Source organism: Zosterops lateralis, assembly GCF_965231275.1.
Source record: "Zosterops lateralis genome assembly, chromosome: 21".
Classification (NCBI taxonomy): Eukaryota; Metazoa; Chordata; class Aves; order Passeriformes; family Zosteropidae; genus Zosterops; species Zosterops lateralis.
The window spans coordinates 5,644,137-5,665,784 of record NC_139781.1 but is presented as its reverse complement, the minus strand read 5'-3'; the positions used below and the strand labels follow the sequence as shown (position 1 = coordinate 5,665,784).

At 57.2% G+C, this 21,648-nt stretch overlaps 1 protein-coding gene across 3 annotated transcripts in view; it reads right to left on the bottom strand.

Moving 5' to 3' along the window:
* DLG3 (discs large MAGUK scaffold protein 3) overlaps window positions 1-21,648 on the bottom strand; it is a 78,178-nt gene that overhangs the window by 9,258 nt on the left and 47,272 nt on the right. The window contains exons 6-17 of one of the 3 annotated variants that reach the window (XM_083876391.1): window positions 21,065-21,115; window positions 17,924-18,048; window positions 17,291-17,460; window positions 16,775-16,911; window positions 16,320-16,464; window positions 16,012-16,171; window positions 12,539-12,695; window positions 12,095-12,197; window positions 6,656-6,770; window positions 2,908-3,084; window positions 2,175-2,250; window positions 1,485-1,584 (exon numbers count right to left, since the gene is read on the bottom strand). In XM_083876391.1, coding sequence (XP_083732517.1) covers window positions 1,485-1,584; window positions 2,175-2,250; window positions 2,908-3,084; window positions 6,656-6,770; window positions 12,095-12,197; window positions 12,539-12,695; window positions 16,012-16,171; window positions 16,320-16,464; window positions 16,775-16,911; window positions 17,291-17,460; window positions 17,924-18,048; window positions 21,065-21,115 — 1,516 coding nt within the window. Of the gene's footprint in view, window positions 1-1,484; window positions 1,585-2,174; window positions 2,251-2,907; window positions 3,085-6,655; window positions 6,771-7,290; window positions 7,397-11,803; window positions 11,858-12,094; window positions 12,198-12,538; window positions 12,696-16,011; window positions 16,172-16,319; window positions 16,465-16,774; window positions 16,912-17,290; window positions 17,461-17,923; window positions 18,049-21,064; window positions 21,116-21,648 lie in introns of those variants that run through there. The other 2 variants (XM_083876389.1, XM_083876390.1) reach the window with 2 other exon arrangements.

Sequence of the window (21,648 nt, the reverse complement as noted above, 5' to 3'; positions counted from 1 at the left end):
CATCCTGCCTTGTGCAGCTGGACCCCCTCCGCCCCCCGAGCTCACCCTCTCTGCCAAAGAGCCCCCAGGGGCCACCCTGGGTCTGGGGAGGGCAGGGCAGCCACAGCAGCATCGGCTGGCACCAAGCAGTTGCAGCCCTGAGCTGCTGGCACAGGGGCTGAAGTGTTTCTCCTCGTGGAGTGTACAGGAGGGCACAGTGGCTCTGTGCTTCCCCGGCCTGGCCACTCTGGGGCCAGACACAGCACTCAGTCCTATAACATGTGGCAGGAGGACACATTTTTTCCCCACCTATGTGTGTCAGCTGCCCCACACCACAATGTCTGCACAAATGTGAGGCAGAGACCCCCCCATCACTGCAAGCTGGGATGGACAGTGGCAGAGCACAGGGCTGTGTGTCTGTGCCACAGGCAGGTAAAAAGAGTACTCTGCCCCATCCCTATGCTGTGTCATCTCACTGCAGGGCAGCCAAAAGCGAGCCCTCAGCTTCAGCACGGAACTCACTGGAGCTCAGCCATGTCCAGGCACTACTGGAGACAGGCAGACACACAGACAACCTTCAGCACAGGCCAGAGGCTTGCGCTGTCTGTTAAAAACACCAAAAGCTGGCACCAGCCTGTCATGGGCAGCAGAGGGATGCAGGGAGCCCTTGGAGCAGCCCAGCAGCAGCCTCCTACCTCTGTATGACACCCAAGGCAGCCCCAGAGGGGAGGGGATGTGTTTGCTGTGCTGGCACTGGGGCACAGACACAGCTCTGCCTTGTCCAGTGCCCCTTTCCAGAGGTGTGGGCACTGCCAGCCTGGATGTTTGCCCAAGGATGGATGCAGTTCACCACTCTGAGGAGGTTTGGTGAGCAGCTCCAGTGCTGCCCACATCAGGACTTGGGGCAACAAGATAAACAACCTGCCTTTACTGGGAGTCCCAGGGTGGGGAGAGCTGTGGACCCCCAACATCTGTAGCCAAGTACCAAAGATGTGCCTCAGTCATGGGTGGGCAGCAGGGTCATGGCTCCCCTGTGTCCACAGGGCTTAATCCACTGAAAGGGCTCTCCAGTGGGAATGTGAGGCTGTAAGTCACTTCTAGGGAAGATGGAGCTGGGACCTCCCCAGGCCCTGAGAGGGACAGGAGAAGCTCTGCAGGAGGCAGCCAGCCCCTCACTTGGATGGAAGCAGGCAGAGGGAGTGAGCAGAGCCTGCAGCAAAGGGGGGAGAGCAGGGGGAAGCAGAGCAGGGAGTTGGGTGGGTGTAAAGTTGGATGAAAAGATGAAGACATTGAACATGAGAGAGAGGAAGAGAGTGCCAAACTTCAGCTGTTGCTTTCATTTCAAGCTGCAATTTCTCCCTAGCTGCTGGCACGACTGTGGAGCACAGACCTGAATACAGGCAGGTGCCAGGACCCCTGGCTATGGAAATGTGCTGGAATCTCTTCCCTCAGGGCAGGGAACCTGAGGGGTGCAGGCTTGCCCTCTCTGGCCAGCTGCTACTTACGTTCCTGTCCGCTGCTCTCCTGGGCCAGGTTCTCTTTGCTCTTGTAAAATGGAAACTTTCGAGAGAGGCGAAAACTCTTTTTACGTTTCGTTTTGATCGACTGAAGAACGTGGAGATGGAAGGGAGGACAGAAAAAACAATGGTGTTTAACGCATGTGGGGAAAATTAAAATGAAGAGACAATGAGGAGCTGTGTCAGGGCAGTCACCCTCAAATGAAATCATGGAGATTACATGAGAACTGTAATGCAGGAAAAAAATTAAGCATGGAGAAAAACATGTGGTAGGGATGCTGGGAAGCTGATGGGGCAGTCGGCAGCTCTGCAGGGGTAGCCAGGCTGTTCTTCCTTGCTTGTTGGCATGTTAGGCACTGCTCGTGAGGTGTGAGGGCAGCTACCTTCACCAGCTACCTGCAGGCAGCTCCAAGCCATGAGCTCTGACACCCCATCACTCCAAACATGGGTCCTTCCCCAGTACTTTCACACCATCCTGGGCTCCTCTGCTCAATCACTGCATATTCACAGAGGGTTTGTGACAAGCAGATGTGGGCCTGGGGCAGGTCAAGTTACACAGCTCTTTGCCTTGGGATTGTTTGAGCTGCCCCATGAGGAGCTTTTGCTGCTGTTGGGACTCATCTTGCCCTCACTAGTTACCAGTTCCAGGTGCCCACTGAGCCCCAGATCAGCACTTACCCTGTTGGACTCAATCATGCCAGTCCTGGCGTGGAACTTCACTGTTTTCAACCGTGCTCTCTCCTTTTTTTCCACCCTGATCAAGAGAGAAAAAGTCATTAGTCCCATCCATGTGCCCTCCATGCTGCCCATGTGGTTCCTCTGGCAGCTCCAGGCACCCTTGAATGCTAGCCCCATTGGCAAATGGAAGCTCCTTCCCAGGGAGGGTCAGATTGGAGCTGCCTTCCCAGGGCCTGGCCTGGGCCAGTGTCTGCAGGAGCAGGGAGGAGCCAAGCCAGCTTCCCAACAGGGATAGAGGACAGACTCAAGGCTGCCTGTGCAGACCTGAAGACAGCAGCAGCCAGCTCCTCTGCTCTCTGTGACTTCCCACCTCACAGTGGGACCTTGCTACAGAGCTGGGCAGATTGACAGAGGACACAAGGAACAGCCCTTGCTGCTGTGACTCTGCTCTCACAGAGATCCAGACTGGCCAATGCCAATGCCCCATCCCTACAGGGACCACAGAGGGGGCTGACCACTCACCTCTCACCCAGCTTTGGAGAACACCTGCCTAGGGAGACCTGCACACAGCCCCAGCTTGCACCCAAGGTGCCCTGCACATGCACAGGGACAGGTGGACTGGGACCACAAGGAGATCCCAGCCTGAGCAGAGCCCCGAGAGCTGCAGGGCTTGCAGAGCTCAGGGAAATCCTGGGGTCACCAAGTGTGGCAGCTGCTGCTGCTGGACACTCACCTCTTCTTGCTGGGGATGACCCCAATCTGCTCACTCTCGCCGTGGGGGGTGACGAGCCTGGCCTGCCACCACTCATCATCAGAGGCATTGATGACGTGCAGGATGTCCCCGTAGGAGAAGCTGAGCCCCTGGCTGGGCAGGCAACTGTCCCGGGTCCGGTCATAGTCAAACAGGGCTCTGTGGAGGAGCAGAGAGGAGAGATGCCTTCTCTGAGCATGGCCAGGCAGCCAGAGCAGCAGCACTGCCAACCTGCTGGGGCACTGTCACCTTCACACCTGAAGAAGTTTAAACCCAAACCCTGCCAAGGTGAGCAGTGCTGCCAGCCACCAGCACATCCCTTGGCTGGCAGGCTCAGCACAAGCCCTGAAGATTGCAATGCAGGAACAACAGTGCTGCACTGAGAGAACTCACTGCTGACCTCAGCTGCAGGATGCACATGAGCCATAAATGCACTGAAAGCATCTGTGGTTAGTGAGCAATCCCAGGCCCACAGCAGCAGCCTGCAGGAGGCTCCTCCCCACCATCCCTCTGTGGCTGTGGGGCCAGGGAATGGGATGGGGAACATCAGACCCCACTGCTGGTGAATGGTTGCACAGACAGAGGCCACCGAGGCATTGAGCACAGCCTTTATTTATGTATAGAGCCTGTGAATGAGGAATGCATGTCAGAGTATATATATCTGCCTCCACAACTGATCCTTTTCATACCCCTAAATATCTCCCCTGAGAACAGTTTATTTAGTTTAAAATTATCTTCAAAATTAAACTAACCAGCTATAGAAAAGATTTGGGTTTTTTACTAGAGGAGCACTAATACTTTTCCTGCACATGTACATCACACACAGCACTGCAGCCTGTACCCATAAGCTGCTCCCAGTGGCTTCACCTGCAACTTGTTCTACTAATGTCAGATCACACAAACTGTGTCTGCTTTGATGCATCAACTTGCAAAAAGACAAAGGCAAGAGTCACTAAAAGTACTGGCAGCACAACCTCTGTATTTGCTCCTGGGACACTGGCCCCGCTGGCCCCAGGCCAGCATGATCCCAGGCACTGCAAACACTGGCTTGCTGCTGGTTTAATCCTGGCCCTAATCAACCTTCTTCAAGCAGGAGAGACATCCTCTCTTCTGTTCATTATCCCCTTCCACTGTGGGGACTCCAAAAAGGGTCTAAAAGCACACTGTGAGTGGAAGGGCTGAGGGATCCTGTGGCACGTCCCTGTGGAGCAGCAAAGCATGGAGGGCATTTCTGCCAGGGCAGTGCTGGGCTATGAAACCTTTCAGGGCACTTGGGGCTGGGTCTTGAATGAGAAGAAGGGCTGCCCCATGGGGAGGGCTCTTTGGGACAAGACCCAGTCTGCCCTATACAGATACATTCAACCACCAGATCTGTTCTCCTTTCCCAGCTTGCTCAGGGCTGGGGCAGCTCCTGTGCTTGTTCCCTCTACAGGGCAGCATGGCTGGAGCCAGCAGCAGAGCACCAACGGGTGCCTTGGCCAGAGGTAATCAAGCCTTGCAGGCAGCTCCAGGCCAAAAGATAAGGCTGCATGTGGCTGACAGGCTGCTCTGAGGTCAGTACCGCTGGCCAAGGCCCTGGGGAACTGGTCAGGCCGGTTCCCAGAGCCAGGCAGGCTGTGGAGCCCTGCCCACTCCATGCACCCTGCTCTGCAGAGCAGCACAGAGCCCACGCTCCTCTGGCAGCAGCTACAGGCATCCCAGGACAGGCACAGCAAGGTCTCTGCACGGGCAGGACACCTGCAAAGGCAGCACATGAGGCTTTGGCCACCCCAAGGCACGATGCTCCAGGAGACCAGCCCGTGGCTGTGCTGGCATGCAGGACCCAGCACGGCTCTGTGCTCCTCCGGGTGCACAGGGGCCAGACGGCAGCTCTGCTCTGTCCCCAGGCCAGCTCACAGCACTCAGAGCCACAAGAGCAGATGGCCTGGCTGGAGGGCAGGGAAGCAGTACCAAGGACTCCCATGGCTTCCTCCTGGTGCCCAGGCACAATGCCTGCCTGCCTGACCTCCATCCCCACCCGGCACGGCCCCAGCGCTGGCAGACTTTGCCCTGCGGCAGTGCAGGGAGGTGACAGGCAGGACATGAACCTGCCTTGCCCCTGCCTTTGCTGCACAAAGCTCCAGCACCCTCAAAATCAGCTCAAGCACCCTCAAATGGGCTCCAGCAGGCAGTGGGGTGCCCAGCTCCAGCCCTTCAACAGCATACAGGATGCAATGCAGCCACACAGGGCTGACTCAAGCAGTTGGGTAGCAAGTCCTGTAATTGATGTCCTGTCCACAGCACAGCAGCTCAGCTGGTTTCGGGTAAACTGTGCTTGAAACTACCCCGCCCAGAAGGGCTGGGGCAGCCTGGGCACCCGGCAGCTCTTTCAAGCACGTTTGCAGGGTGTGTGTTGAGCAGTGTTGTGAAGGGCTGCACTGGGGAAAAGCTCTCCCCTAGGATCACCCTCTTAGCAAGGCACAGCCCAGCTCCACCTAGGTATGTGTGAGGGGAACAGTGCTGTGGAGGCCTCCAAAGCCCCATGGGGGATGCACCAAGAATTAAGAAAGGCTACAAGTAGCACGGAGCCAACAGGGAGCTCTCTGGTTCACAGGAATACTTTGATACATGAGCACCCTTCCAGGCAGAGAACAGGCTCAACTCAAGCTGGACCCAGCCTAAACCCTCCTCCACGTGAGGGTGTCCACAGGACAGCAGGGGAGGGAGGGCAGAACTAACAAGATGATGTTTATTCAACACTGCACCCAGCTTGTTGCACACTCCCAGGAAGGCCTGAGATGCTAAATCAAGCAAGATCCCTGCAGAGACTTGTGGGAAGGTGTGAACTGCAGGAACCCAGAGCTGCAGCTCTCCCCTCCTGCTGTGCCAGGCCTGCAACATATCCACCATGCCTGAAGTCCCTCTGCATGGAGCAGCCATGCAGTGGGAGATGCAGGCTGAAGCTCATGCAGCCTTGGGCCTTGCCATCCTTCTCACAGGGAAGGAGAAGCATCCCTTGCTCCTGCCAGCCTCACCTGCAACAGGCTGTGCAGGGCGAGGATTTACAGGATTATTTTAATTACCAAGTTAAAATTACTCATTAGCTCTCATCCCACTGGCACTGTGGCAGGCAGGAGGTGGCAGGAGGCAGGCAGGGGTTCTCCTGTCTGCACAGGACTTGCAGCAGTTTGAGCTGCATGGCTGTTTAACCCCTGCCTGCCTGTCCTGCACCTGGCTCCAGACCAAAAGTGCTTTCAGGGCTCAGAGCAATAATCCTCCTAAGAGCTCATCTCCCATCCAGCCAGATCCTGCCACAGGAACGGCAGGAGGAGACAAGGAGAAGCCTGTTAGCTGGTTCAAGGAGAGTGCCGTGAAAGCTGCCATGAGCTGCCTGGGGCAGAAGCAGGGCTAGATGCCCACCATTTCCCTGTTTTTCAGTGGTCCTCAGTGTTTTGGGCTGGCCAGCAGCCACTCAGGCTCTGTAGAGCCCACTGCTCTCCAAGCTGGAGCAGCCCTTGGGAGAGGCATTCGAGCACCCAGCCTTGACAAGCAAAACCCCTGCTCTCCCTGCTGCACCCGCTGCACTCACGCTCCTGACACATCCTCAGAGGCACTGCACGGCCCAGGCTGGGCTGTAAGCACCCCTGTGCACCCCATGCTGTGGGGCTGTGCCCATCCCCTCCTCAGGAAGCCCGGGAGCAGGCGGGGTGCTCTCCTCACCCCCCTGGCTTTGCCCCTTGCGCAGCCTTACCGCACGTAGAGCGATCTCTTCTCGCTGGTCCGGAGCGAGCCCGAGCCCGAGCTCATGCTGCTGTTCATCATCTGCTCCCGCAGGTCGTGGATCTTGGACTCGAAGCGGCTGTACTCTGTGGGGACAGGGCTGGTCAGTGCAGGCACAGCTGCCCTCGGGATGGTCCCCACGCCCAGCCAGGCCGTCCACAAAGGCATCTCGCCCACGAGCCTCTCTGTCCCCACACACAAAGCTTAAAGGGGTTACAGAACTCTGCAGCAGTCCAGGCAGGGCATCTGGAGCAGGCAGGGTTCCAGCTGCTCCCAACCCCACCACAACTGCCCACACAGCAGCTCAGGCGAGGGCTGCTGTGACCCGCACTGCTGCTGAGCTGCAGCTCCATGAGTGAATGGCTGGGCAGGACTTGGCAAGCTGCTGACCTACAGAGCAGTTCAAAACATGCAGAGAGAACGAGACCTCCTCCAGGAGACCACTGCCCACCAGTTGGAGTGGTGAGACACAACTACAAGTCACTGGGGGAGTCCCCAGCTACAGCTTTGCTGGTAGCAAAGACCTTCTCCTCAGCAAGAATGGGGAAAGGGAGGCAAAACACAAAGTCCCTGCCTTCGGAAGAGGAGCAAGGAGGAGGAATTCACCTTTTGCTTCTACATCCCAGCAGCAGAGATGAGCAGGAAGAGCTGGGGAACCCTCCAGAAGACACCAGCACCTTCCTGCCAGGCAGTTGGGCAGGAGCAGCCACCACCCCGGCAGGGCTGCTGCGCCAGCCCGACCTTCAGCCGGGTGTAAAGGTCGGGCTGACATGCAGAGGGTGGAGGCACCGGGCCTCCCTACCCAGGGCTGAATGGGGAAAGCGCAGCTGTGGCTCCAGGAAAGCTGCTGGCACTGCCACAGCCCACACTGCCAGATCTCTCCTCACACCCCTGATTTTGTCCCTTGGGTGCATCCTGCAGTCAGAGGTAAGAGGGGACCAGGCTCATCTGTGCTATTAGACTTGCCTAAAAAGTCTTTTCCATGACCCAGTGGTTTAGAGGTGGCTTGAGTTTTAATTCTGGGAAGGAGAGGACAGCAGCTCAGTTGTGCAGGCAAGAGCTTGCTGCAGAGCAGAGCCACAGCTCTGCTGGGCCTGTGGAGCCACATCTCAAGGGGAGAGCAGCAACACTGCTCAGAAATGCTCTGTGGGCTTTGTTCAGGAGCCAGCCCCTCTCCCATGGACTGTCAGTGCCGACAAAAGCAGGGCTGGGATTATGGGATGATGCAGCTGCAGCTCAGCATTTCCTGACTCTCCAGCCCTACAGCCTGGGTATCCCCCTGCTACACCCATCTGCCAAAGACACATTTTTACTTTAGGACTGGGAAAAAAAAAAGGCAACACACACAAAAACTGCCAAGTGATACACGGAAACTCCGTGTGAAGCCCCTTCTCCTGCCATGCAACATCCAGAGTTGCTGCAACACTGGGCAGGGTCAGTTGCTTAATGTGGAGACCATGAGGACCCTCAGGTGCCCCATGCCAAGGGGCACCCACTGCCTCATCTGCCTTCCTGCTGGCAGAGGGAAACACAGATGCAGCAAGTCATGGACAATGCTTATTTTACAAGAAAACTGAATTCTGCCACCAAAGCAGCACCAGGGTTTTATGGAGCTCTCAGCAGAGGGAAGTGAGCTTCATCCCACTCCACATCTCTTGTCCCACACAGCTCATTCTGCCCTGGAATACCCATAAGCTCTTGAGCATCTGTCAGAAGTGGGTACAGCTTCTTCTTAAACCCTCTTTGGTACAGAAAGGCTGTTTCCCCGAGAAAGCACCACTACAACCCTTGTCCCCAGCCAGGTCATTGAAACCCTGCTGGGGGCACAGATTCCCTGCACACCTCACACGGAGGGGACCACTGCTCCTGCTACACAGACTCACATTCCTCGTGCAACACTCTTCTCCACAGCAAGTGTGGAGGATGCACTGTTTGGGATTGGACAGAAAACATAGGGCAAAAAGAGATTTCTCCACCCCTGGCATCAGGGTGGGGGTATTGAAGGGCAACTTGTGGTGCCACTGCCCTTCCAGAAATGGCATATGCATCCCCCTGCATGCAGCCCAAGGGAAAAGTTCTCAAATGCCCCCATTCCAGCTGGGACACTCCACAGAAAGGGACTTTCCTAGTTTTGTTGGAGTGGCCATGCTGCTTGGAAGGGTGGGAAAAGCCCAGTGACATGACAAGAAGCACAAACCAGGCTGGCTGCAGCAAACTGAAGGACACGGGGGGTGCTCTGGCTTTAAGCCCCAGACAGCAAACAGAGTCCTGCCCTAGGAAGGGTCTTCCAAGGAGCCACCAACCCACATTTGCTCCAGTTGTAGGAGGGCACAGAGCAGAGGAGCAGCCAGCCCTAAAGTAAACCTGCTGCCTCCCTCCCAGAAGGATACCCCAGGACTGAGCACAGGATACTCCCAGGTGCAATGGGCACCCTTTTAACTGCATATTAAAACAGTCTGAGACAGTTACCAGCAGATCACCCCCAGCCAGCAGTGCTCCTGCCTTGGCTCCCTAACTTAGGGCCACCTCAGCTCTGCATCTTGACTCTCCTGTGCAGCTGAAACCCTCCCAGGAAGCTTGCCCAGGGTGCAGCGGGGAGGTGAGCCAGGGCTGATCCTCACAGTGTTCAACACGTCCAGGACATGTTTATCAGCACTGGAAAGTATGTAACAGGTGAGCCGGCACCTCTTGCTGTGAGTGCCATCGCGGCGCTGTGCCTGTGCCAGGATGTTTGCCCTTCTCACTCAGCAGCCTGATAAAAACACCACTGCACCCTCCCACTGCTTTTCCCTTTCCAAGGTGTGGGTGTTCCTACAGCTGGGCCTGATTCTGTCCCCTGGGGTGAGCTCCATGCTGGAAGTGGAATCCCTGAGGGTGTACATGCTGTAGACCACTATCAGCAGGCAGGGATCACCTGCCTGCCCCAAGGATCCCAGACCCAGCAAATGTGAGTGACACACCTGCAAACACGCCCAGCAGAGCCAACAAAGCTGTGGGTCTGCATCTGGGCACCAGGAGACAGCACAAAGGAGAAGGTGTTGGCAGAGAGGGGAGCTACATTGGAAAGCAACTCCTCAGTACACATAAAGCCCTGTATCCAAACACTTCTGCCCAGACCAAGGCTGGGGCATCAGCAGAGCCTAGAAATGCTCAGGCACAGGTTTCAGCCCAGCCACGTGCAAAAACTACCAACAGCTTCAGCAGCCTGACCCCAGATACCTTCCCTCTGCACAGACACCTCCCTCCACAGGCCTAGGAAAGCAGAAGCACAGCTGTAGGGAAAGCTCAGAGGCTTTTAGAATTCATTGCACAGCCCTGGAACTTCCCTTTGAACAGACTGGCTCAGAGAAAGGCCATAATGTGACTTTTTGTATTTTCAGGTGAGGAATGTCAAAGCTTTGTTGCATGGGGTGTAAGGAAGGGGAAATGCCAAATCCAAGCGCTGGTGATAGCAGCAGGCAAAGGTCAGGGGGAGAAGTGCTCAGAAGGAATGGACCTCACAAAAACTCCAAGGAACCATCACTCCCCCTCCTCAACAGCAGGCAGCAGTGGTCAAAGGTGCTCAGAAGAAATGCAGGACAAGCAGCTCCTCTTTCTAACCTTTCTTGGTTTGGTCTTTGCTTTTTTCCCTCCTAGTGTCTGGCAGGAGAAAACAGGGAGGGCCCCTCATCCCCTGAGACCTGCACCAGCAGCCTCCCTGACCCCTGGAGCCCCAGCGAGGTCAGACACAGAGCACACTGCGCTCACCCAGCACCCCAAGGCAAGCCCTGCCCACGCTCAGGTACAAGAGACAGGTGCCATCCTCCACCTCTGCTAGCTGGGAAGAACTCCAATCCCCTTTCCACCAGCATCTCCTCCTTTGCCCATCCTACAGTCCAGCTCTCCTGCTCTTTCCACGTGACAAACATGGAAAAGGCAAACATTTGAGAGCACACAGCCCATTGAGTGGGCCCAGCCTCACCCACACCGAGGGCTCACACCAGGGAGATCTTTCTCCATGACTCCCAGCCCTTCAAGCCTCTGGAGCACTCAGGGCAACTTCCAAGATACAACAGCTTGTATTCCACAGCCACAACGCTGCCTCCAAGGATGGCTGCAGCCCCTGTGCTGGGTTCTGCTGCCCACACGGGCCAGGAACCATCACAGACATGGAAAGTCACCAGCTACAACACATTGACATTTCCGCCTCAGTCTAAGGGGGTTTCAAAACATCTTGTCCAGTTTGACATTTAAGAACCATTCTTGGTTGGCGTCTTTGCCAAATCTCAAGTGGCAAAGGGAGCCAGAAATACGAGAACATTAAGCGCTTCCTGGAAAGAAAGAAAGAAAGAAAGAAAGAAAAAAAAGCCAAAACAAACAAACCCCACACCCACAGCACAGCCCTGAGCAGCACCAATGACTCGGCGCCCCAATGGCCTCTGCCATGGGATGGAGGAACAGTGGAGACAGGGAGAGCAGGACAGTGCCCAGCGATGCCACAGAGGCGTGCCCAGGGCGGGACATCGGCCTCCTTGGAGAGGACTAGGACAGCTGGTGGAGAAAGCCAGCGGGGCCCAGGACGGACACCTTTTCCAGCGGACGGGAACGGCTCCATCCCAGCACATGCACGGTGCCGCTCTGGGCACGGCCGCGGCCCCGGGATCAGCCCCGGCCCCTCGCTGGCTGGCGGGGCACCCTCCCAGCCCACGGGCCACGCTCCGGCGCTACCGCCCAGGGACGCTTTGTGCAGGCAGCTGCCCGCTCCCTTCCCGCTGCCCCTGGCGGGACCACCGGCCCCCGCCGCCGCCGAGGGAACCGGAACCCGGCGATAACGAAAGGCTCGGGGAGGCGCCGCAGGTGGGATGCTCAGAGGTGGGGACAAGCCCCAGCTCAGCAGCGACGCCCCGGTTCCAGCCCCGCCCGCACCGCGGTGGCCCTCCAGGACCCCTGAGCTCTCCCGACCACGGGGTCCCTCCGGCAAGGCCCGTGGGACCCCACGGAGCCGGGCCTCGTGGCGACGCCCTCGCGCAAGCAGAGCTCTTCCCCCCTCCCCCGAAGACGACCCCGTCCCGTCGAGCCCCCCGAGGCCCCTCTGCCGGTGGGTCCCGGCGGGGCGGCCCGTGCGGCGCTGGGCGCTCACCTGCAGGCGGGGCGGCCGCGGCCCCGCACCCGCCCGGCCCGCACACAAAGCCGCGCAGCCACGGCCGGCGGGACGCCGAGGCCCCGCCCCTCTCCCCGCGCCGGCCAATCGGCGCCCGCCCCACCCTGGGCCACGCCTCTTCCCCGCCGGCAGCCCCCCGCCCCGGCCTCCCGACCCGCGCGCCCGCCCCTTCATCTGCAACCACACCCACTTCATTTGCATAGACACGCCCATGCCGCATGCCCCGCCCGCCCCGGTCCCGGTCCCGATCGCGATGGGCCGTGGCGGTACCTTCGGGCCGGTACTGCGCGATGATGGTCACCGTCTGCCCCGCCCGCTTCAGCGCCGCCGCCGCCTGCTCGTGGGTGGCGTTGCGAAGGTTCACGCCGTTCACCTGCCGGGACAGAGCGGCTCCGCTGAACCAAACCCATGCGGGCACGAATCGAGGGGCTCTGCCCTGCGCCTCGGCCCCGCTGCCCCGGTACCCACGGTACCCACGGTACCCACACTCTCAGAGCCTCATCACTCTGGCACTGCACCCCCGCTACCACGCCTAGTACTGGCACTCCCGGTACCGGCATCCCCGGTACCTGCCCCCGGCACCACCGCAGGCACCCCGGGGCCGTGCCGATACACCGGGATGAATCCCGCAGAACTGTGCTTCGGGTGGCAGGGGACAGCTGCTCGCCCGGGGCTGTGGGAGGCCAGGAAGGGGCTGGTGTTCCACCAACTCACCGAAAGGATACGGTCTCCCCTCCGCAGCTCCCCGCTGAGGTCAGCAGGGCCTCCAGCCAGGATGAAGGACACAAAGATCCCCTCGCCATCTTCCCCTCCAACAATGTTGAAGCCCAGGCCGGTGGAGCCTTTGTGCAGGATGATTTTCCGGGGCTCCCTGGAAGGACACGTAAGGGACAGTGAGACGTCAGGGTGAGGAGCAGCAAAGCTGGTGACAGGCTTTTCTGTGCCCAGGATTCATGGCACACTGGTGGGGCTGGAGTCACCCGAGTGCAGCCTGGTGTGACTCAGCCCTCAGTAGTGTGGAGACTGACAAACCATAAGAGGTGGCAGGCGGTGTGACATGAGACATGGCATGGACAGAGACAGAGTATTCACTGTGAAATGAATGGCACACAGAAACACTGAACTGCATCGTGGCATCAGATGACATGGACCAGGAAAATGGGATAAAGCCCCTCCACAGCATGACAAGTGTGTCTACAACCCCATCACCCCTTCAATACCACAGACCCTGTACAGCTCAACAGAACTCCTAAATTTTTTGATGATGATTTAATTCTATCACAGCTCGAACAATAGGCAGGCAAAAGCAGGAAGACAGCTTGGCATTGCAAAACTCCTGCATCAATTTTTGTCTGGGAGAAAAAAAACAATGTGATGGGAATGACGGCAGCTCCCAGCTCAAGTTCTGGATTGAAATAAGGAATAAATGATGCCAAACAATTAGCACAGGCTGGTGGTGATTGTCAGCCAACATGATACTGGAGACCATCAGTGCATCCTCTGTGGCTGGATCCTGGGCACTTCCTCAGCTACCAGAACGACCAAGGGTCTGACATTGAGCTCACCAGCCTGATCAACCACTCTGTCAATGCTCTGTCAAAAGATGCTCAACCCCAAGTCCTCAAGGTGTTACCAGTACTTGGCTTAGGGGCAGTTGTGAGGGGGCAGGGAGGGCTGCAGCCATCAGTCTCTCTGCAGCAAAGCTGTGCCTAGGGCTAGAGTTGTCTCAGGGGAAGAAATAGGTCAGGTTTCTGGGTCTGCAAACCCTGCCTCCAACCAGGAGATGAACTTGCTCTGCCCCTTGGGTTTTGCTGCTGTCCAAGCAGCGTGCAGGAAGCACAACTTCAACTCAGTGTAGGGCAAAGCATCTCCAGCACCTGTGAAGACCAGACAGTTTGGTGGAAGGTAAAGAGAGTCTACAAGAATGAGGAGAGGAAATGAAGCCCCAGACAGGTACATCACAGGTCTCAGTCATGACGTGCACTCCTGGCTTCCATCCACCTCACAGGAGGCGTGATATGGCTCCTCCAGGCAGATCCCATGCTGAATGTTGCAGTATTAACACTGGGACCTCAGCACAGAGTAGCTGAGGGGATCCTGTGGGGCTGTGCGGGGTCTGGGTTGCAGTGGTGGAGCTCACTGGAAAACAGATTCTTTGGTTCCCAGCCCTAGGTGCTGCAGGACATGAGGGTCACTGGAGCCACATCCACATCTAAGCAGCACTTGTGTGCATGGGAGGGGGAGAGGCTGGATACTGCACCTTTGCTTTCCCTAAGGAATGGCTGGCAAGAGCCTCATGGGAGACAGCTTCTTTTTCAGGGCAGTTGCTGCCTTTCCCCATCCCAGTGAGTTACCTTTGGACACACTGGTTCCAGTGCACAATCTGGGTGCCAACAGACCTGCAGCAATGACACTGGGGGGTCAGTGATGCACACGAGGCTTTCAGCACTGTCCTGGGAAGCACGAGGGAAGTGCTGAGCCCACTGCAGGCTATGGATCTGTTGGGTAGCAAGGGGCTGTGTCTGGGCACGGGGGCCCTGTGGTGCCAGCTTGTCTGTAGTGAGGCCCTCCACAAGGCAGCACCATCCTCTAGTGGTCACCAGCACGTGCTGCACCAGGGCCACTGCCGAGCCATCGCTGGGCCACTGTCACTGGCAAGCCACTGCTGAGCCACTGGAAAGCCCTGACCATACCACTGCCACTGCCAAGTCACTGCTGAGCCATCACTGTGCCACTGTCACTGTCAATCCAATACTGAGCCACTGCTGGGCCATGGCTGTACTGCTGCCACTGCTGAGCCATTGCCACTGGCTGTGCCCAGCCTAAGCTGGGTTGCTCCTTCTGTTCCCCAGTCCACAAATGGGAATGCTGGCACATGTGAAAAGAGACAGCCTGGTGGGACCAGGGTCTCTGGTATGTTTTCCAAATATTGGGACTCAATCCCTTCTGTGTTGCACTGTAATGGCAGACAGCACTGCTCCTGCCTGTGGCATCATCCCCCAGTGCCCTGACAGCACAGAAGTTGCTACACCTGGTGAGGATGCAGTGCCAGAAACAGGCTCTAGAACTGGCATCGATGATGCTGAGACCAGTGGGAGAAGGGGGGTGTGGGTGGAAGGCAGTGCTGCACAGGTCATGGTGTGCAGAGACACCCAGCTGTGAGAAAGCCCCATGACAAAGATGAGTGCACACACTCTCCAGGAAGATGGCAGACCTGACAGCAGATGACAAGTCAGGGTCTCCCACTCTAGCATCCACCACTGACCTGCAGAATGGGAGAATCCTGGACAAAGCTACTGCATCTTCCACTGTAGACACACTCCCAAAACCAGCCTGCAAACTTGTTCCAAACAGCAGGGCCAGTCGTAAGCCTAAGTTGAGTGTTGGTGCATAGAAATCAGCCTAAGCCCTACAATCCTGGCCCCGGGGACAGCACACTCAGAGCACTGGCCCCAAGGCTGTGATAAGAAGAGGGTAAGCTGTAAGAATCAACTGGTAGAGCAGGACTTTCCAGGTCTCGCTCTCCCACCCTCAGCTTGAGGCTTTGGAAAAGTTTTATACTGCATTTAGGCTCAGAGCAATGTTCTCTTTGTGCTCCTCTTTATTTCCTGGCTTCAGGAAACAAACCTGTTCATGCAGCATAAAGGATTCTGCTGGGGCAAAGTGGGCTGTGCCAGGGCTGGACAGGAGGCTGGCATTCATTGCAATGGCACCTCAGTGCAGGTGGTTTGGGATGCCAGTCTCAGGGATCCAGGGAGGGGCCCCACTTGTTTACAAGGCTGTGCTCCCCCTGGCCCTTCATCCCCAGCACATCTCTACCTGGGGACATCCTGGGAGCCTGTGGCACTGCTGGATGGCACCATAAGGGCAGGGAACATTTTGTATTCCAGGTATTGTAAAATAAGCAAGAGAACAAAGCTGAAATGCAGTTGTGTAAGGCTTGTGAAAGAGGAGGAGAGGGAATGGAGAGGGAGTGAATGCAGCAAGCCAGAGATTGACACAGCAGGGCTGGTCTCAGGGGGTGAGCACAGAGCTCATTATGGGGACCTCAAGCATTGCACCATGCACCTACAAATCACCTTTCAAGGCTCTGCACTGGCAGTAGGGAATATGTCAAGCCACCACAGAGGAGAACTGAGGGAATGAGGAGGAGCATAGGGATAGGGATGCTCATGCCTGGTACTCACCTGGTGAAGTCATCGTCTCCGATCATGTGCCGAGGGATGGGTGAGTACCGGGATGGAGTCACCTGGGGAGGGATGGGATAGGCAGGCTTGCTCTCCACGCTGCCCAGGTAGCCCAGACTGGAGTTATGGCTTATGTGGTTGTCAGCCAAGCCTGAGAAGGCTGCAGGGGAGGAGAAAGTTATCAGGAGCAGAAATCCATACACAATGAGGACATGGAGACCAGCCCAGCCCTGCTCCCCAGCCCAGCATGCTCAGGTGCCCCACTGCCCCACAGCCCAGCCACGGCCAGCAGCCAGAGGCGTACGTACTGCTGGCGTAGTCGGGGGGCGCGTACATGTCGTTGAGGTGGATGTTGCCAGGCTTGGCCACTTTCAGGTACACCATGTCAGAGGTGTTCTTCAGGGCAGCCACTGCCTCCTCGTGCCGCACGTCCTGCAGGTTTGTGTTGTTCACCTGCCGGAGGGAAAGGGCTGGGTGACACAGCTGAGCAGGAGGGCAGAGGCCAGTGCAGCCCTGTGGGAGTGTTTTCCATAGGGGAGGTGCCACAGTAGCTCCAGAGGCATGGTCCCATCACCTTGGGTTTGGCCCTCCTGCCTGCAGCTGCTACTGTGCCTGCTCTCCCACAGCAACATCCCAGCAGGAGCCCCCAGGGAAGAGGGGTGAAGCTGCTGACAGGATGGGTGCTGGGGTTCAGGATCAACACTGTTTGACAGTGGAACCTGTTCAGCTTCACCTCACAGCTGGCTGTGGCCACGGGGCTTACCGCAAGCAGCCGGTCTCCGATCTGCAGGCGCCCGTCCTTTTGGGCAGCACCTCCCTCGATGATCTTGGTGATGTAGATGCTGTTATCCCCAGGGATGTGCTGGTTCCCGATGCCCCCTGCAATGCTGAACCCCAGGCCTGAGGGAGAGTGAGAATGCAGGTGAGGGACAGACAGACAGACAGACAGACAGAGTCCTGGGCTGACACACAGCCCCTGTGCCTCACTGGCCTTTGCACCCTGCCCAAACTCAGCGGGCAACGGGCCACCCTGCTGCTGCCTGGGGCCAACCTGGCCACCATGCACTGTACTGTGGGTCTGCCCCATACCCTTGCCCCACAGCATTCCACGCTGCTAGGTCACCCTGCAGCATCCTGCACTGTGGCGGTGCCACCTTGCATCCCACACTCCCTGTGAGGCTGCCCTGCATCTTATGACATCTCACACCGAGGAGTGACCCCACACTGTCCTGTGGGGCAGTGGGGCACCCTGGCCAAGGGAGCAGAGTGAGGGGTTCACCTTTGGGGCCCTTCATCAGGTTAACCTCCATGATGGTCTCTGGCGGGGGCTGCCGGCGGCGCACCACGAGCCGCACCACGGGGCCTGCTTCCTTCAGGGCCTCCACAGCTTTGCTGTGCACAACCTCAGAGACGTCCACGTCGTTCACCCGCAGCACACAGTCGTTCACCCTGTGGGCACAGCAAGGCCCTGAGCATCCCTGGGGAACCACCAGCCCATGCCACCCTCCTCTGGTCACCTCTGCCACCCTCCTCCAGCCACACAAAGGAGAATTGCTCAAGCTGGCCAGATCATGCCCTGCTGGGGTGTGAAAGGGGTCCCTCCCAGAGCAGGGGAGAGTGGAGCTGGTTCCTATAGTGAAACCTTGATGGAGATGGGAAATGAGAAGGAAGGCTGGATCCCTGCCCTGGGCTGTAACGGGATGGATGGGAGCAGGAACCTGATACAGGGAGGGGAGAACGGGTGGCTACAGACCACCTGGTGACCAGAGATGGTGGACATCCCTGTCCTGAGGGGATCTGGCTGTGGGAAAGAGACACATGGACGCCAGGGACCATGTCAGAAAAAGGGGTTAGAGGGTCCATGCAGAGATCATGGGTGACAGCCGGGCTGCTCCCCCAGCCCCGTACTCACCCTAGACGGCCATCCATGGCTGCTGCTCCCCCGGGGATGATCTTGGTGATGAAGATACCTGGGTCATCTGGAACATGGGGGTTGTCGATGCCTCCCGCTATGCTGAAGCCAAGGCCGGAGTTACCCTGTGGGAAATCAAACGCCACGTCTTTCCCCCACGGGCAACTGCTTGTCGCCAGCCCTCCTTATACGGTTACCCCCAGCCGCGGGACTGCCTGGGGCTCAGGAGCCCTTAGAGCATCTATCACACCCCGGGGCGCCCGGCTCAGGGGGCAGAGGGATGCTGGCCGGAGGAGAGGCTGGCGTTCCTCAGCCGAGTGCTCGGCGCAGCAGCGTGGAGCACTGAACAGATGGAGTGGGAGAGTGGGAGCCGCCGAGGACCTCCCTCAGCACCGCGTCTCCACGGAGAGACTCAGGCAGGCGGGGAGCTGGGGGAAGAGGAGGTGGTCCTTGGCGGAGAAAGCCTCCCCTCGCTGGCTGCTCCCCAGGAGGAGACACCGATGCCGCAGCCTGCACAGACCAGCGGGGATTGTGCCAGTCAGCAGCATCCCACTCCTGCCCCCCTGCACCCTGGGGTGTAGCCCTGGCACAGAGCCAAGCTGGGGACCAGCAACACTGATGCCAACATTTACAAGTTTGGGTGGAGGTGGCTATCAGGATGGAGTGGGCCCTCCAGTTCTGTCTCCTTTTCCTTACAGACATGCCTGGACCAACGCTGGAGCTTCTCCTGCCGAATTATATGCCTGAGGGGAATGCAGGGATCACAGCTCATCTCCAGGCCATTCCCCCAGCATCTCAGGAGTGAGTGGCTGTGGCCCTGCGCCGCCTCTCCCACTTGCAGGATCCTCATTAGTGACACACTCACAGGCGCTGCTTCCAGATCCATGCTTGATGCAAGTGGACAATTCCTGCCTTTTTTGCTCTGCCTTGAAAATCAGATGGCTTCTCGCCTTGTTTCCTCATGTGGAAGAGCTGACACTTAGTCACATACTATTGTGCCTGCCTCTCTCATACACAAGCAGGCTCAGGCCAAGCTCTCCTTGTTTCCCGTGGCCTCAGTGCTCAGTGGGAGATGATGGGGTGCTCTGCTCTTCTAGGAAGGGCCACACTGGAACTCCGTCTCCCCAGGATAATTTAGCACTGACAGCCAGCTGGGGCTTGCACTTCTCCCCAGCAATTTTGCCCCAGCATCAGCTCCTGCAGCGATGCAGAACTGGCTTTGTGATGCTCATGACACAGCACCAGGAGCCACCAATGCCTGTCACTGTGCAGCGCTGCCGGATGCTCTCTGGCCAGCTGGGATTTGGCTGGTATATGACACGGAGGCATTCAACGGTAAAGGGTGTGAGGCTGCTCTCTTTCCTCTGGGCTGGGTTCTGATTACCCTGTGCCCAGCTCTAAAAAGCTCCTTACTGTCACAGAGACCAAGCCTGGCCGCAGCAAGGCAGGTGAGATTGCAAAATGATCTCCAGCCATTCGTTGTGCCTGTCTATGGAAGGTCCTTGGTTACCTACAAAACCTGGAAATTATCTGGGAGGTGTTAGGTTGTTTTTTTTTTATAAACCTCAAAAAGGAGTTTAAGAGATTTCTTAGCTGGCATCAGGGTTGATGCCAGGACAGCTCCTGCTGTGGACATATATATGGTGGCTAAACACAAGGCCATGTCCCTCTGCAGATTGTGTTTCTGCTATTATTTCCTCCCAGATGATGCTGCATTTATGCTTGTATTTATAACAAAGACAAGGATTAATAACAGTGACTGACCAGTGATTTTGGGGTACACTGAAGTCAATTCTGGAAGCCAAACACCCCAGCAGGGGGAGAGCCTCACCTGCAGGCACCAGGGTGCTTCTCCTGCATTAGGACAGGGTTGTTGTATCCCACTGGGGACCAGGTGAAGGGGAAGGACCTGGAAATGATCTATGCTAGCCCAGGCCGATAAGCAGTGAGATTTCCTCGTGGTTTCTTGCTGCTGGAGAATGAATTGCTGCCTGGGGCTTTGAAACGAGGGCATCAATGAGTGTTGCCTCTCTGTGTGGTCCTGCCAGCTCTTCCCCTGTTCCCACTATAGGCTGAGGACAGAGGATGCTCTGAATCCCTGAAACAAGGCTTTTGCCTGTGACTTGGGCCCGGAGCAAGAAGCACTTAGCCCGAAAAGGAAGGAACCTCTGGGCTGGTTTCGTCAGGCACGCCGGGGAAGCAGTGGGTGAGGCGGCAGCCCCAGATAACCTTCCGTCCACCCACCTCCGTGATGCAGAGCCAAGGGAAGGAGGGAGATGACTAAAGGCAGAGAGGAACAGAATAACGAGTGATGCGTCTTCCCCTGCAATGCCGGCCACGCGGCGAGGCTGAGCCGCCCGGCACGGCAGCGAGGGGGAGGCAAGGTGTGCTGTGCAGAGCCACGGGCAGCCTCCCACCACTGCCATTCCCAGCCAGCAGGGCTGTGCCTGGCTCTCCGAGTAAACCCCGGGCCAGCTTTTCCCGCTGCCTCTCCATCCCTCCTCCCCTGCTGCTTCCTGGGCAACAGGAAAGCCCTTGGTGCCCTGTATGGTGCTGGATAAACCCCACAAATGGGGGGAGCTAATTCTAGCCACGGCTGGTGTGGTGCACGCCATCACCTTTGCATTGCCAACAAACAAAAGGCTTGAGCAGGAACTTCCTCCATCGTGTTTGTTTTACTAAACAACCTGTTCTTGTGGCTTAGCATCCCAAGGCTGTGTGCCCTAGGGTGGCAGGGAGCCTGGTGGCAGGGTGGCTTTGGTTCCTGTGCCCGGTTGTGGGGTGTACCCACCGGTGCCTGCACAAGCCGAGCTCCCCACACCTGGTTTCTGACAAAGGCAATGATAAAGAGCCCTCCCCCCATGCTCTGCACTGATGGGTTTGTGGGGGTGAGGGTGTGAAAGAGGCAGGGAAGGGAGAAGCCCTCCTCCCTCCCTTCTGGAGGAGTGTGCAGGGGGAGAAGGGAGCAGTAAGCCCTCCCTGGTGGGAGCCAAGCAGGTGTGACACCTGTGAAAGCCTCCAGAGAGAGCAGGGAGCAGAGACCAAGCTCTCCCCACCAGCTGGGGATGCGTGGGGGGCCAGCTGTGCCGGGGAGTGGGCAAGTGGGAGTAGGCTGCTGGTGGGTGAGTAAGGAGTACTTACCCTTTCCAAGACGATCTCTTCATATTTGAACATCCCATCGCTGCCATTCATCTGGAGAGAGGGAGACAGTGTGTTACGACTCTCTGCTGGTCCTGGGGGAATTTGTTTTTCCTCTTTGATAGTTGAACATGAGGAATCCAACCCAAAAGCTGCACCATCACCGCTGAAAAAAACCTTAAATGCAACTGCTTGAGCCTGCCCTGGAATTAAACCATGTGCTGCTTTTCTCTCTGGGCATGAGCCAAAGCCCACTGACTTTAATGCACTTCTGTGCAAAGCCTTTATTCTCTCAGCTCATTTCTTCAGCCATGAAAAGGAACACAACCGAAGGCACAAAAAGAAATAACACCTTTGTTACGCAGCATATAATTAACCTCAGGAACTCGCTGCTTGAGGAAGGGAAGAGAGGGGGTCGGTCCATTTAAAGGGAAAAAATTGTCTGTACATAATAACATAATAAACACCTTTAGCAGCTTATATTTTTTAAATCTTTTCGTAGCAGGACTGTATTGACAGGAAATTCAGAATGATTTATTCTACTAAATTCGTTGGGTGCAAAGGAAACAAGGTATGAGAGAGTGGGG